Here is a 12,533-nt window from a genome sequence, read left to right as displayed (position 1 = left end):
CAGAACAACTGAAAGATTTCCAGAGTTTAAGTCAGTGACTCCTGGGATGCTTCAGGACAGGACTGGACTCTGCCACTTCATCACAGCCCCTCTTACTGCTCCTTCCAGAGTTACTTCTTGTTACCTTAACAGCTATCTGGGGGATAAAATACGCTGGCCTTTGTCTAAATCCAGAAGAGGAATAGCACAAATCTCTTCTACTGATTTCTATAAGTAAATCTCCAAACTCTCTAACAATGTGTATAGCTGGAAAAGTAGTGAGTGTAATAATGGTTACGGTACTTCAGATTTTTAACTTAGATTTAGAAAGTGTATTTCTGCTACGTCAGACCCAGCTATAATGAGCTAACAGATAACAAATGGTATTACAGAGCTTACAGAGTTTTGCTGAAGGGCAGTACATGCTGTTGGCTTGGAGCTGCTGCAGAGCAGGATACCACAGGCCCCTGAGCACCTTGGTTCCTTTCCGGGGGTGGGGGAAAAAAAGCAGCATGCTCTTTTTTTTTTTTTTTTAATGAGTCAGTGTACTTACAGATGTGCACTGAGCCAAGAAACAGCCTCTGCCCCTTTAGGTCACTTTCAGTTTTATTTCTGGTGTATATTGTGCATCAGTCCCTATTACAAGCCTCTTCCCTGGATATAACCATTTCCTTGCGTTGCTTTGCGTAAGGTGTGTTTTCTCCTGCACATCCCTCTTTTAGTCTGATTTTGAGCGCTTATGTGTCTGAAAGCATGGCTAATGGAAAAAAAATACTCTAGGACAGCAGAGGGGAAAACGAAATCCGTAGAGTACATAAATTATGCTGCCAGTTGCAAGAACAAACAAATCTGTGCAATCAAGGGAATACAGCCCTGTAAGACACTCTATTTCCTGCTGCTAAACAATTTGGGGATGGGTTTTTATATCTTAGCAACCTAACGTTCCCCAAGTCAACAGGAATTTTGGCACAGCTAATTCCTGTTAATGAACTGTTTGTGATGCTTTAAAAAAAAAATACAGCCTGTCACTGAAAAAAATGCCTCTCTGATTAAAGTCATCTCAAGGAAAGGATGGAAGTGAACTGCAATTAACCTCTTTCCTTCTGCTGTCCATCATGCTGTCAGCATGTAGCTGTGCTACAATAGAGGTTGCTTGTGGACGTTCCCGCCGTAGCACGCACTCAGCAGTCTGCAGCGTGGGCCATCTCAGCATCCATCTTATGGAGATGACTTTTATCCTGATGGCCTAGTGTTTTCTCTAACTCTGTTTTCACTTTAAGCTGACAGTCCCAAATTGCCTTCTGTATACTCTGCAGATTCCACTGGGTTCTCAGGAGAGCATCATCCAGGGTGAAAACACCATCGCGTATTCTTCGCACTTGTGTGCACACAGCAGATGATTTCAGCTCCAGACCAATCTCATGAACTATTTTTCGGAGGTACTGCTGAGTCTCATGCAAGCAATGGACTTCTAGAAGGACACAGAGATTCCGTCAGAAGCAGCAAAGTGTTGATGCAAATTCAGACCTTGACTGTAAATCTAGACATTGCCCACAGTTATGCTGAAAAAACTGGTTTGGTAGAAGAGACCAAGATACAGCATGGTTGGATTATGGTTTTCTGGAATACTGCAGGGTGTCCTAGCACCTCCCAAAGTGAATGTTTTAGAAAACAAACCCATAGATAGAGGAGACTAATGTAGAAATTTAGGTATTTCAAAGGGGATACGAAAAGGTACCTTTTTAATAAGATAATTTGTGAGGAGGAGCAGACTGGTTGCAGGACAGGAAACAACACTTAAAAAAAAAAAATACAACACAACCACAGTGAACTGCATTACACTGCAACACTGGGATAAAGAAGAAATTTGCCCTATAGGTATTCACTATGCAAATTTTCTTGCCTCAATCTTAGATCTGGAACAGGCAGGGAAAATCCTGTAGTGAGGTGCACAGCTGACTTGATTTACTATAGCACCTTCATTAGTGTGAGGGTTCCAGATCTTGCCCTACCAAAAAATCTTTCCACCGCAACAAAGAGTTGACCTAATGAGGAGATGCTTTTGTGACTTTGGAAACTATGAATCATTAAATTTTCTGCAGGAATTACCAGTTACAAATTGATACAAAGTTCCCACCAACTCACTTTGCATTAAATCACAGATAAGAAACTGAAGTTCACCTACTTATCTGCCATAACATATACTCATCTTCCCCTGTGGTTTTGTACCAGTCCTACCTAGCTGGAATTCTGGAAGCGTGAACTGGAGGCATCGGATTGCTGTGATTATCGGAGCGCTTTTTCCCATGGGGCGAATCAACCCTTTGACAGCCAGCTCGTATGCCTCTTGTGTTTTCATATCAATGTTAGAATACCTGGAAAAAGGAAAAAATAAGGAGCAGAGCAGACACTTAGTACTTCTCTTCAATGGGATTCAAAATATCTCCACCCCCAATAAAGCAGAGCTGCAATTTTTATTCTTAAAACTGCCCATGTGTTGAGTCTTTGCATACATTTTAATGCTATACGTACTGTCAGCAGTGTTGCGCAGTTTGGGAGGGAGGTACTTGGTCATGTCTACAAGATATTTTTGTAGGTCCTAATGTAGCTAATAGGTCCTAAAATAGCCAGACATTTCAGGATACAAGAGAGACACTTAACTGCAACCTCTCACCACAGTACAGAGCATTCAGAGTAACTTCTCTCTGTTCCTCTCCAGCACTCCACCCTTTAACGACTTTGATTATAGCTAACAAAATCATCTCATTTGTTTTAAAGACCAGCAAATGGCAGTCGGATCAGGTCAACTGCATTTCCCCATTGGATACGTACATCAGCAGGGCCTTATGATTTGTTCCTTGAATGACAGCGAGAATCCGTTCCACCTTCTCCCTTGTGATATGGTCTGCAAATATCAAGGTAGAAACAGTGTCTCAATTATCCATCCAGAAACTGGAAAGAGACAGCAGTCTGAAATGTGCCGTCAGGGTATTACTGTCCCTTTGGCAGGCAGTCACATCGGAATGGGCTGATGAGAACCGCCGAGAGGCGGCTTTAGCAGAGTCACTCCTCCTGGCTGTGCCATGGTAATGCGCAGAGCGGCACAGCGCTGGACTACACAGGGAACAATCATTCTGCTTAATTGATTTCAGGACGTTGGCTCCAATTTCTCTTATAGTGTGTTTGAAGTGTTTCATTCAATTAAAGCTTCTAACCGCTATCTCTAGGTATGATTCATGGAGGGATCTGGGTTCCACCCAATCCAGTAGCAACCACTGTGATCAGGACTCATTCTGGCTTCCTATATATTGCGGTTTTATTTAGCACAGCACCACGATGTCAGGACAGGGCGCATGTACAAATAAAAACTAGAAAGCATTTAAGGCATACCTCTTATCTTTGTGCAACTTACCAGGTTAAATGCTTTGCAGTTAAAATGCTATTTGTTTTGTGGTTTGGGTGGTTTTTTTTTCAAAAACAGATCAACTGAGTTTCTTACCAAATGTTGTCTTCTCCAGTAGCTTCCCTGTGTCTGAGAAGTCATCAGTGGCTTTACCAAACAGCCCACCGACAGTGTAAACCTTGAAGAAGGGCAAAGAGTGCAATTCATCAAAGAAATATCCCAAGCAATTGAGCAGCAATATCCTGCCATGCAGCTGCTAGGAAGTGCAGGCTACGATAATGTTGCACAAAGATGGCAGTGTCCCCTGCTCATACGGCCACGTGTGGACGCTTGTGTGAGGGATGAATTCTGGACCCTGTAAAGCTCTCAAAAGTATTGGTGGGTTTGAGGCTCAAAAGCAGAATCACTGCCACAAGGCCGGTCCGGGGCACCGGGGCAGGAATCAGGTGTGAGGTTGTGCTCAGATGTTCTGAGGCCCTACCTTGGTCAGGTGACAGTTGTACAGATCAGTGAGTAGCTTGTTCCCATCGCCTAAGCCAAGCACTGAAACACAGAAGACAGCAAACCCGTTATTCGGCCACGTGGGAAGTTCCTGATGTGCACTTACACAGCGCTGCACACTCACAGTACTTTTCTTCCCCCCTGGACAGGGCTGTATCTCCTTAGAAGTCATGCCTAAGCATTGCAATCAGATGCCCAAACTATTGCCTGTCATTAAAACTATAAGGCTGTAACTAGGGCTCTTAGATTTCCCCGGAACTTTCCACCTGGGGGCAAACACTTAGCAACACTGGCCACAGTGAAGCCAATTCAAGTGGTGGAGTGGAGTCCCGGGGGGGGGGTTAGGTGGCAGATCACTGTCGGTGTCATGGGCAGAAGCTTGGCGTCTCACAGCAAAGCTCGGGCACTGCAGGTGAGGGGTTGCTCCCATCTCCTGGCTTTGCCAGGGTCTTGTTGGATCGTTTCTTCCGTGTTTTAGCATTTATACCCTAGCTGGGTTTTGAGCCCCGGGGGACTCCTGCTGCGTTATGTCTGAGCGTTCACGCTTCTTCCCCACGCGGAAACCCATCACCTCGCAGCCGGCGGGATGCAATGCTTCTCCGGGATGAGACCCACCGAAGACTCCCGAGGCCTTCACGTCCAGCCGGTGACCCGCTCCGATCTTCAGCCGCCTGAACCGCGGGCCTCGGACTGCAACGGAAACGTGGTCGGGGCCGGTCGGCACCGCCCGGCCCGCGGCTCCCACCGACCCCCTCCCCAGGCCGAGGCCCCGCGGCGGCTCTTACCGAGGGGGTGGTCGGCCAGCACCGGCACCCTCGCCGCCACCAGCCCCGCCGCCCCGCCGTCGCCACCAGCCGGGGCCGGCAAGAAACGGATGTGCTGCCGCGGGGGTCGCCCCGGCGCCGCGTTCAGCTCTGCAAGAGAAGCGGGGGTCGGTCAGGGGTGGCCCCGGGGCTGGGGGGGGGAGCGGGTCGGGGGAGGGGGGGGTCCCGCCGCCGTGCCCTCACCGCGCAGCAGCCGCGTCTCCACTGCCTCACGGACGCGGTTCCAGGCCACCCCCGCCGGCTTGTACACGGCGAAGAGGCCTCCCGGCACCGCCGCCATGCCGCCCCGCTCCGCCCCGCTCCTCCGGGCGCTTCCGGGGCAGGCGGCGGCGGCCGGGGGATGATGCTGCTGCTGCGGCGGGCGGCGGCGCGGGCCGGAGCCCCGCTGCTGCGGCCGGGTCCCGGCTCCCCAGGCAAGTGCCTTCCTCCCCGTCCCGCTCCTCCCCGGTCCCCTGGCCCGGCCCCCGCTGTCCCCGTCCTCCGCGGGCAGCCCCAAGGGCGTCCCGTCGGTGCCCGCCCCGTTTCCGTGCCCGCGGGCGTTGGGGACCCGCCGGGCCGGTTCCTCAGCCCCTGCTCCCCGCAGGCAGAGCCTGTCTGAGCCACACCGAGCCGTGGGCCCAGGATGGACGCAGCGGGGAGGAGGAGGAGGAAGGGTGCTACCAGCTGTACCCCGGGCACATCCCCACCAGCCCGCTGCAGAAAGTGCTGCTGGCTGCCGGCTCGGCGTTCATGGCTCTCTACGACCCCTACAGACACGGTAAGACCAGCGAGGGGAGCTCATTCCACCCAGGGTTCTCATGAACTTCCAGCAAATCCTGCCCCATATCTCCTGGGAGTTCCTCAGGGGACTTTATTTCTCTTTCTGTTAGGTGAGACATTTAGTAATGGGGCAAGCGTAGGACTGAGACCAGGCCCAGGGCAGGAGGCTGTGGAAGAGAGGGGGTGAGGAACCCCAAACACCCCACAGTGATCTCCTCCTGCCCCACTGTGATGCTACCCAGCCCCATCTCATTCCTCCCTGGTCTCCCAGGCTTGACGGCTGCTCCCATATCCCTCCCTGTGGGTGACACCAGGGCAGAGCAGCCCTGAGACTGAAGATCCATGATTTGTGGGGTCCTTGCTTGCTCCTGGGCAAGTGATTCATTGCCCCATTTCCTCACCTGCCAACTGAGGAGAGCTGGGTGTTGTGAAAACCACCCTTGGGTCATTCTCTGGTCTCTCTTTCAGACATGGTGGCAGTCCTTGGAGAGACCACAGGCTGCCTTGCCCTGCCTAACCTGCGAGACAAGATGAAACACCACCCTGAAGGTTACCGCATCCTCCAGTGCGTCCCTCCACATCCCTCCCTCCCTTGTTGCGTGGTTCGTGGTGGGGAGGGAGACACAAGGACAAGCATGTTCCTTTGGCACTGTGAAAGGAGAGCCCTGTGCTCCCTGCCTTGAAAGCAGCACAAGCATTTTGTTAGCTCTAACCCTCCAGGTTGTTTATTTCACTTTAAACAATCACAAGAGCCCCATGACAAGCCTAAGGGCAACAGCAGAGCAGCCGCTGGGCCCAGCCCTGTTTCAGGTGCTGCTGTCTGTCTGTTCTGCTTCACTGCTGGAACTGGCAGGTGCCAACACAAGGAGATACGGCAGTAGGCACAGGGGAGAAATCCATGGACGTGGATGCTAAACAGCAATGAAAACCCACCACGTCCATGGATTTCTCCCCTGAGCCTGCTGCTGCATCTCTTTGCGTTGGAGACTTCATCTCGGCTGGTCTGCCTCCTCCTTAGACACCTCCATATTTTCTTTCCCAGCACCCCCAGCATCTCCCCAAGCCGTGAAATGCAGCTACTTCTCTTATCTTCTTTGTTAAGACGTGATCACTTTTGCTTTCATGTCTGCAGGGACTTGTTGAGTGCAGCAAGGCTGAGGACCAGGAGGGACTTCATGAGTCTCTTACTAACCAAGATCTTACTGCTTATTTGCCTGTCTTCTCCCTCCTTCTTGTTACGTGTCATGCCTGCTGCTTCCATATCGTTTGGGTTGTACCACGAAGGGGCTGGGGAAAAGCTGCTTTTTGCTGTGTGTTTGTGCAGAGTAGCCTGATCCTGGCTCCAGACACTGATCCGGCAAAGCACACAGAACACCAGGATGGGAGAGGGGACAGCAAAGGCACCAAGGGCAGGGGAGAGATGTCTGCACCTTGCCCTGTTGTATTGCAGGGATTTGCACTGGTCCAATTTGTCTGCACACAAGTGGTTTTTTTAATCTTCTAAGCTGCTGAGGTCCCTTTGACACCAAATACACAAAGACGGGTCTGCAGCTAGGGTAAAGCTGGCGTGAGTCCTGCTTATCTCCCTGGCACCTCCACTCCAGGAGCTGAGCAGCTCCTGGATCCACTACAGGGCTTTTATCATGGAAAGAATATATCCTGTGCATGGAAATAAAAGGGCTTTTGTTTGGTTCCAGGGCTGTGGGGCACCTGTTTGCCAACAACCTGGAAAGGAGACCTTTCCATGCACGGCTGCCACGTGGCTGGTGGTGAAAGCCTGAGCAGGAGAGAAATGAAACCTGCATTTAGAACAAATTCCCTCCCCTTCCTTTGAAGCTCTGCCTGTGTTGCAGGGATGCTAAAGAGCTCTGCTCCCCCAGGGCCGGCTGTTGCTGGGGGCTGTGCTTGGCCAGCAGCCTGTGTAGCAGCATTTCAGTGCAGAGGACACCAGTGTTTTACCATCCAGAGCTTTACAGGGGCACAAGATGAGGGCTTTTTTATTGCCAAGGCTTCAGGTAGATCCTTTAAGCAATTTCTGTCCCAGCCTCAAGAACAGAAATAAGGGTGGTGCTATCCCTGCAGCGAGCAGTCAGGATCCATGCAAAGAAAATGCCCAGGAAGGGCAGAAGCAGGGGATGGTGTTTTCCAGGGCCTCTTTTTCTCCAGGACCCCCTGCTGTGGGTTTCACTGGGACACTCACTGACCTGTGTTTTGCTTTTAGGGAACGGCCTCGCATCCGTCTCTCCACCCTGGACATGGCCAGGCTGCGGGGCCTGCCGGATGGCTCACTGGGCCGCGAGTATGTCCGGTTCTTGGAGGACAATGTGAGTGTGGAGTTTCGCAGGGTGCGAACGGCTGTAGTTGATCCCTGTACCAGGAGCATGGATACACTTTAGAGGGAGATTGGAGGAACGAGTGGGGAACCCACCAGGAATGAGAGGGAATTGGGGAGCAGGATGAGATACAGAGTGTTGGATGATGCTGGATGTGTCACCAGTGCTGTGTAGTCCTTGTGTTTTGCCTATGTAAATGACACTGACCCCCATCATTAGGGGCTGGGAGATGTGCTGATAGAGGGGGCCACATATTTCTGTTCAGTAAAGAATGAGACCAGAAACTTGAGTTTTGGAAGGGGCTGAATTGGACCTCTTTGGATTTGCAGAAGGTTTCTCCAGACACCCGGATGCCGCCCAAGTTTGTTGATGATGAAGAGCTGGCGTATGTGATCCAGCGGTACCGAGAAGTCCATGACCTGATGCACACCCTCCTGGGCATGCCAACCAACATGCTAGGTGAGCAGTGGTGGGCTCAGAGGGCTGCGTTGGCAAGCCCCTCTGATGGTGCTCGGCCACCTCTCCCAGGAGTGGAGCGGGCTGGGCTAGTTGGACTCCCCAGTCCTCAGCTCCTGGAGGTGTGCAGGGAGGTTTGTATCATCACTGTCCTGCATTGCTGGCTCTGTGGTGACCAAGAGCCTGCAGGATGTCACCTTTCCCCTGCTGGGAGATGCTCTGCCCAAGCCCTGGGTGCAGGCAGCTGCTGGGTGGGTGGGTGGTTGTTTGCTGCCTGGCAGGGAGGGTGGCACTGAGGGAGGGATGTTTTGCAAGCTCTGAGTGAAGGCAGAATTGGAGGGTTCCTGGTTGCTCCTTATCTGTGCATCCCAGTGTCCTTTGCCCTCGTTTTGCATCTGACTCAATAGCAAGTTGCAAGTCGAGCCTTGCTGGTGAGCCTGCGGGAACCGGCATGTCAGGTCTCCTGTGCAGGCTTTGGCTGAGACCTGGCAGCATTTGTAAGAGGTCTGTCCTGTGCTGAGAGATGGGAAAGCTGCACAGGGGATCAGACTTCAGCAATTGCATTGCTAAAGATCTTCAGGGACCCAGCCTGCCCAGGAGGTGTTTCCCAAGCTTACAGGGCATAGCAGGGTGCTGCTCCCCCAGGAGCCCTGGGCTGTCCCTCTTGGGTGGGTGGTGCACAACAAGTCTCATCCTAGCACAGGATGATGCCATGGCCAGACTTGGGAAGCATTCCCAAGTCCTGCCATGGAGGTGGAGGGGATGGGTGCGTAGTCATCCTTAGGAAGGGGCAGATCGTGCAGCCTGCATTTCAGGACTGCATGGCCTTGCCAGCCCTTGACTCAGGCACCCTGCCCTTTCACGGCCTCCCTGCTCCCTCCCAGGTGAGGTCGTGGTGAAGTGGTTCGAAGCCATCCAGACGGGGCTGCCCATGTGTGTCCTGGGAGCAGCATTCGGCCCTGTCCGTCTCAGCGCACGGTAGGCACCGATGATGATGAGGGAGTCTCAGCCCTGGGGATGCACCAGCCTGGGTGATGCTTTCCAGTGTCCTCTGGGGATGAAGACGGGGTACTGCTAGTTTGCAGAGGGAAGTCAGTCAGGGATCCCTTGTTTGAATCTGCTGCTCTGCCCCTACAGCCCAGGGAAGTGGTGACAGCAGGAGGCACGGCATTGCCTGGTCACTGAAGCAGAACCTGATGATTCATCTGCTTCCAGCACCAAATCTCCTGTGCCAGGCAGGAGCAGCAATGCCCAGGCCTGGCTGCCCTTGGCTGGGCATGTGTAAAGGGCCAGCAGGATCCTCACCACACTGACGGCCGTTCCCTGCCCCAGCACATCTGTTCTGGTGACCCAGCACAGTTTGGGGATTACAGAACCTGAGGTCTGATCTTGGGTTAGCTCCTGACTGTAACCTTCCCAGCACACTGTCCTCTTCTGTGCCTCAGTTTCCCGTCAGATAAGCAGAAGGGATGCTAGAGGGGTGGAGGGCCTTATGGTACATGGGACACATGGGGCTGGCATCTGCCGGAGACTTGGAGAAGGAAAGTGAAAACAAAACATGGAAATCAAAACTGTCACCATCTGTGTCTTTTGTTCCAGCAAGCTGCAGGTCCTGGCCACCGAGCTGGTTCCCTGGGCGATTCGGAGCGGGCACAACGCCAGCTGTATCCTGAATGTTTACTATGAGCAGCGCTGGGAGCAGCCAGTGGAGTCCCTGCGGGAGGAGATCGGCATCTTCCCTCCCCCGGCCATTTGAGTGTGAGACCTCAAGTACAGGGAGGGGACAGGGGATCCCTGTTGGCAGACAGCAGAAGTACCCTGCCGTGCTCCATCTCCTCCTGCCCGGGAGCGCAGCATGGCTCTGCTATCAGCCACCATGGACCCAGGGACTGACTTTTCTCCTGCCAAAAGCTGTCACCCTCCTGGTGGTAGAGGCCAAGTGGCACCTCCCTGTGCCATGACAAAACTCAATCCTTTTTGCTGTTTGTGATTCAGTGGAGGGATGGCAAGTCCCACTATGCCTTTGCTGGCTGGGTCTGGCTGCTGGCTCCATTACTGGTGCTCCAAAATGCTGGGATGGGGAGCGAGCAGAGCTGGTTTACAACACACCGGAGCAAACTTGGCCTTCTGCAGCTCTATGGCTGTATAGGTAAATCCCTCCTCGCACCCTCCCAGGGAAGACTGAGGATTAAAGTCTTGGGGCCACCCTGGACTGGAGCTAAAGCAGCAATTTACAGAGCAGCGCAGGGGTAGGTTTGGTGTGTACAACAGTGAAATCCCATTTTGCACTGGTGCCTGACTGGTCTCCTAATGGGTCATGTGGGATGTGCCTCACGCCTTGGAGACCAGGTGGTGCGTGATTGCATGCCCATGGAACAGGTGGGGAATTACCTTTGGATTTTATCTCTGCTGGATTGGCTGCTCAAGAGCCGATCCCAGTCTGCCGTGTCTCCCTGTAGTCCCTCCCCATCAAAAATGCTGAAATCCACGTGATTGCGCTGGGTTTTCAACAGGAATTGTCCCCTCCTTGGGCAACAAAGTGACGTGATTGGGAATAAGAGGCTGAATCCTGGGAGTGCATATACGGTGGCTGCTTGCACGGCATCTGGGAACTGATTGCTGTCTGGCTTGCTTAAACAGGGCTCTAGACTGCCAGTGGCTGGAGTGCAGAGCTGTCGGATGCAAGGGCAGAGAGTCGCGAGGCCAGGGGCTCTTTGTACATGTGGGTTTGCTGTTGCAATTCCTTCTTGCTTAATAAAATCCATGATGGAGCTTGCGTTTCATTATTCCTCTCCTTCTGCCCATCTCCCCTTTCTGAGGGAGAGATCTGATCCCTTTTCGCTCCAGTGGGTTCTGCTGTTCTTTGTCTGCGGTGGAAGGTGATGGCAGGGTACATGGCGTGGCTGCACATCCCTGGGGACTGGGGCACAAAGTGGGCTGTGGGACTGCATCTTTCCAGCTGGGATTTGGGGGTGGTGGGCTGTTGAGTGGCTCCTCGTGGTGGTCATTGCACAAAAGCCTGGACAGGGGCAGATTGGGGTGCGGAGCAGGAGTGGGGCAAGGCTGGCAGCTTCCTAAAGTGATCCTGGATCCTGGGAGGAGGAGGTGGGGTCCTTTGGAACATGGCATTGTCCCCCTGTGAGTTTCACTGGCCCCATCCCAGTCTCCCATGGGATGCTGGGGCAGATGGGCAGGAGCAGGGACTGATGGTGTGGCCAGGGGTCAGAGTTGCTCCATCCTAGGAGGCTGCGCAGGGGCAAAACCCATGATTTTTGGGCTACATTTAAGAGCAGACACCAGGGCAGAGGGACTGGCTGCTTTCCTGCACCCTATGGCTCCCTGTTTTCAAGTCGTTCTCCCCACCGCCCTGTGCCAGCCAGACTTTGGGTTTTTCTCTAAAACCGGGCTCGCACCTCCACTTGGCCTCTGCAGTTATTTTAAGTAGATAAGAAAGGATATAATAAATATAAATACATTCTTTAGCTACTGTAAAACACAGAGTGGGGGTTGCATTATTGCAGTGGTTGAGGCAAAAGAAGTGTTTGGCCCTAAAATGAACCAGAAATGTGCTTTTCTGTATCAGAAACGTGTTGGAGCTTTGAGGTGGTTAAACCAAAGGGAAGCAAAGATTTGCTGCTTCCAGAAGCCACGAGCAGCAGTCAAGGAAATGCGTGAAATGATGGTCGTGAGAGAGGATTTCGCTGCACTTTAGGTTGTTTAGTGCAGCCATGCAGTGCTCGTGCTGCCTTCATGTTGCTTGGCGGGCTGGTGCCAGTGCTACAGAAATGGCACATAATGTAACTTTAAACGGCATCTGCTCAGCCAGATCACTTAACGGCCACCGCGGCTCCTGTTCACCACGGCTGCTGCTTGTCGAATCTGCAGGAAGGAAGGAAGCGGAGGCAGAGGAGGGGAGCGGGCAGGTCAGACACAAGCCATGCCAAAATGCATTCTTTTGGGAGATGTATTTGCTGCGGACAAGTGGCAGCTCCACCACTGCCACCAGCGGTGCCCCGTGCCCAAGCTGCTGGGGTCATTTTGGGGTGCGAAAGCCATGACTGCTGAAGGAGGTGATACAATAGCCATAACCAAAGAAGGAGGTGATGCTGCTACAGAACTGCGGACGGACCCGCTGGGATGGATGCACTCCTGTAAATCGCCAGGAGAGCCGTGTCCCGGAGCTCCTCTCCCTGTGTGGGTCTGTGGCCCCGGTACCGGTCTGCCGGGGGCGGCGGGGCTCCCTGCGAGGCGGCGGCGGCCGGGGATGGCGGTTCGCCA

The 12,533-nt window shown here is 53.0% G+C and overlaps 2 protein-coding genes across 2 annotated transcripts; one reads left to right on the top strand and one right to left on the bottom strand.

Moving 5' to 3' along the window:
- Positions 1-567: 567 nt before the first annotated feature.
- On the bottom strand, positions 568-5,011 carry TRUB2 (TruB pseudouridine synthase family member 2). Its single transcript, XM_075112670.1, has 8 exons — positions 4,891-5,011; positions 4,669-4,797; positions 4,499-4,573; positions 3,864-3,925; positions 3,479-3,560; positions 2,812-2,884; positions 2,218-2,354; positions 568-1,450 (listed from the first exon to the last, which is right to left on the bottom strand). The coding sequence occupies exons 1-8, from the start codon at positions 4,985-4,987 to the stop codon at positions 1,161-1,163; spliced, it is 945 nt and encodes a 314-aa protein (XP_074968771.1). The 5' UTR covers positions 4,988-5,011; the 3' UTR covers positions 568-1,160.
- Positions 4,992-11,027, top strand: COQ4 (coenzyme Q4). Its single transcript, XM_075112671.1, has 7 exons — positions 4,992-5,124; positions 5,295-5,464; positions 5,935-6,031; positions 7,688-7,790; positions 8,129-8,258; positions 9,140-9,233; positions 9,855-11,027. Exons 1-7 carry the CDS (start codon positions 5,048-5,050, stop codon positions 10,009-10,011), a joined length of 828 nt encoding a protein of 275 aa, XP_074968772.1. The 5' UTR covers positions 4,992-5,047; the 3' UTR covers positions 10,012-11,027.
- The last annotated feature ends 1,506 nt before the right edge of the window (positions 11,028-12,533 follow it).

This window comes from Phalacrocorax aristotelis, chromosome 17, assembly GCF_949628215.1.
Source record: "Phalacrocorax aristotelis chromosome 17, bGulAri2.1, whole genome shotgun sequence".
NCBI classification, from domain to species: Eukaryota; Metazoa; Chordata; class Aves; order Suliformes; family Phalacrocoracidae; genus Phalacrocorax; species Phalacrocorax aristotelis.
The sequence above is the reverse complement of the archived record's forward strand: the minus strand, read 5'-3'. Positions and strand labels throughout refer to the sequence as shown.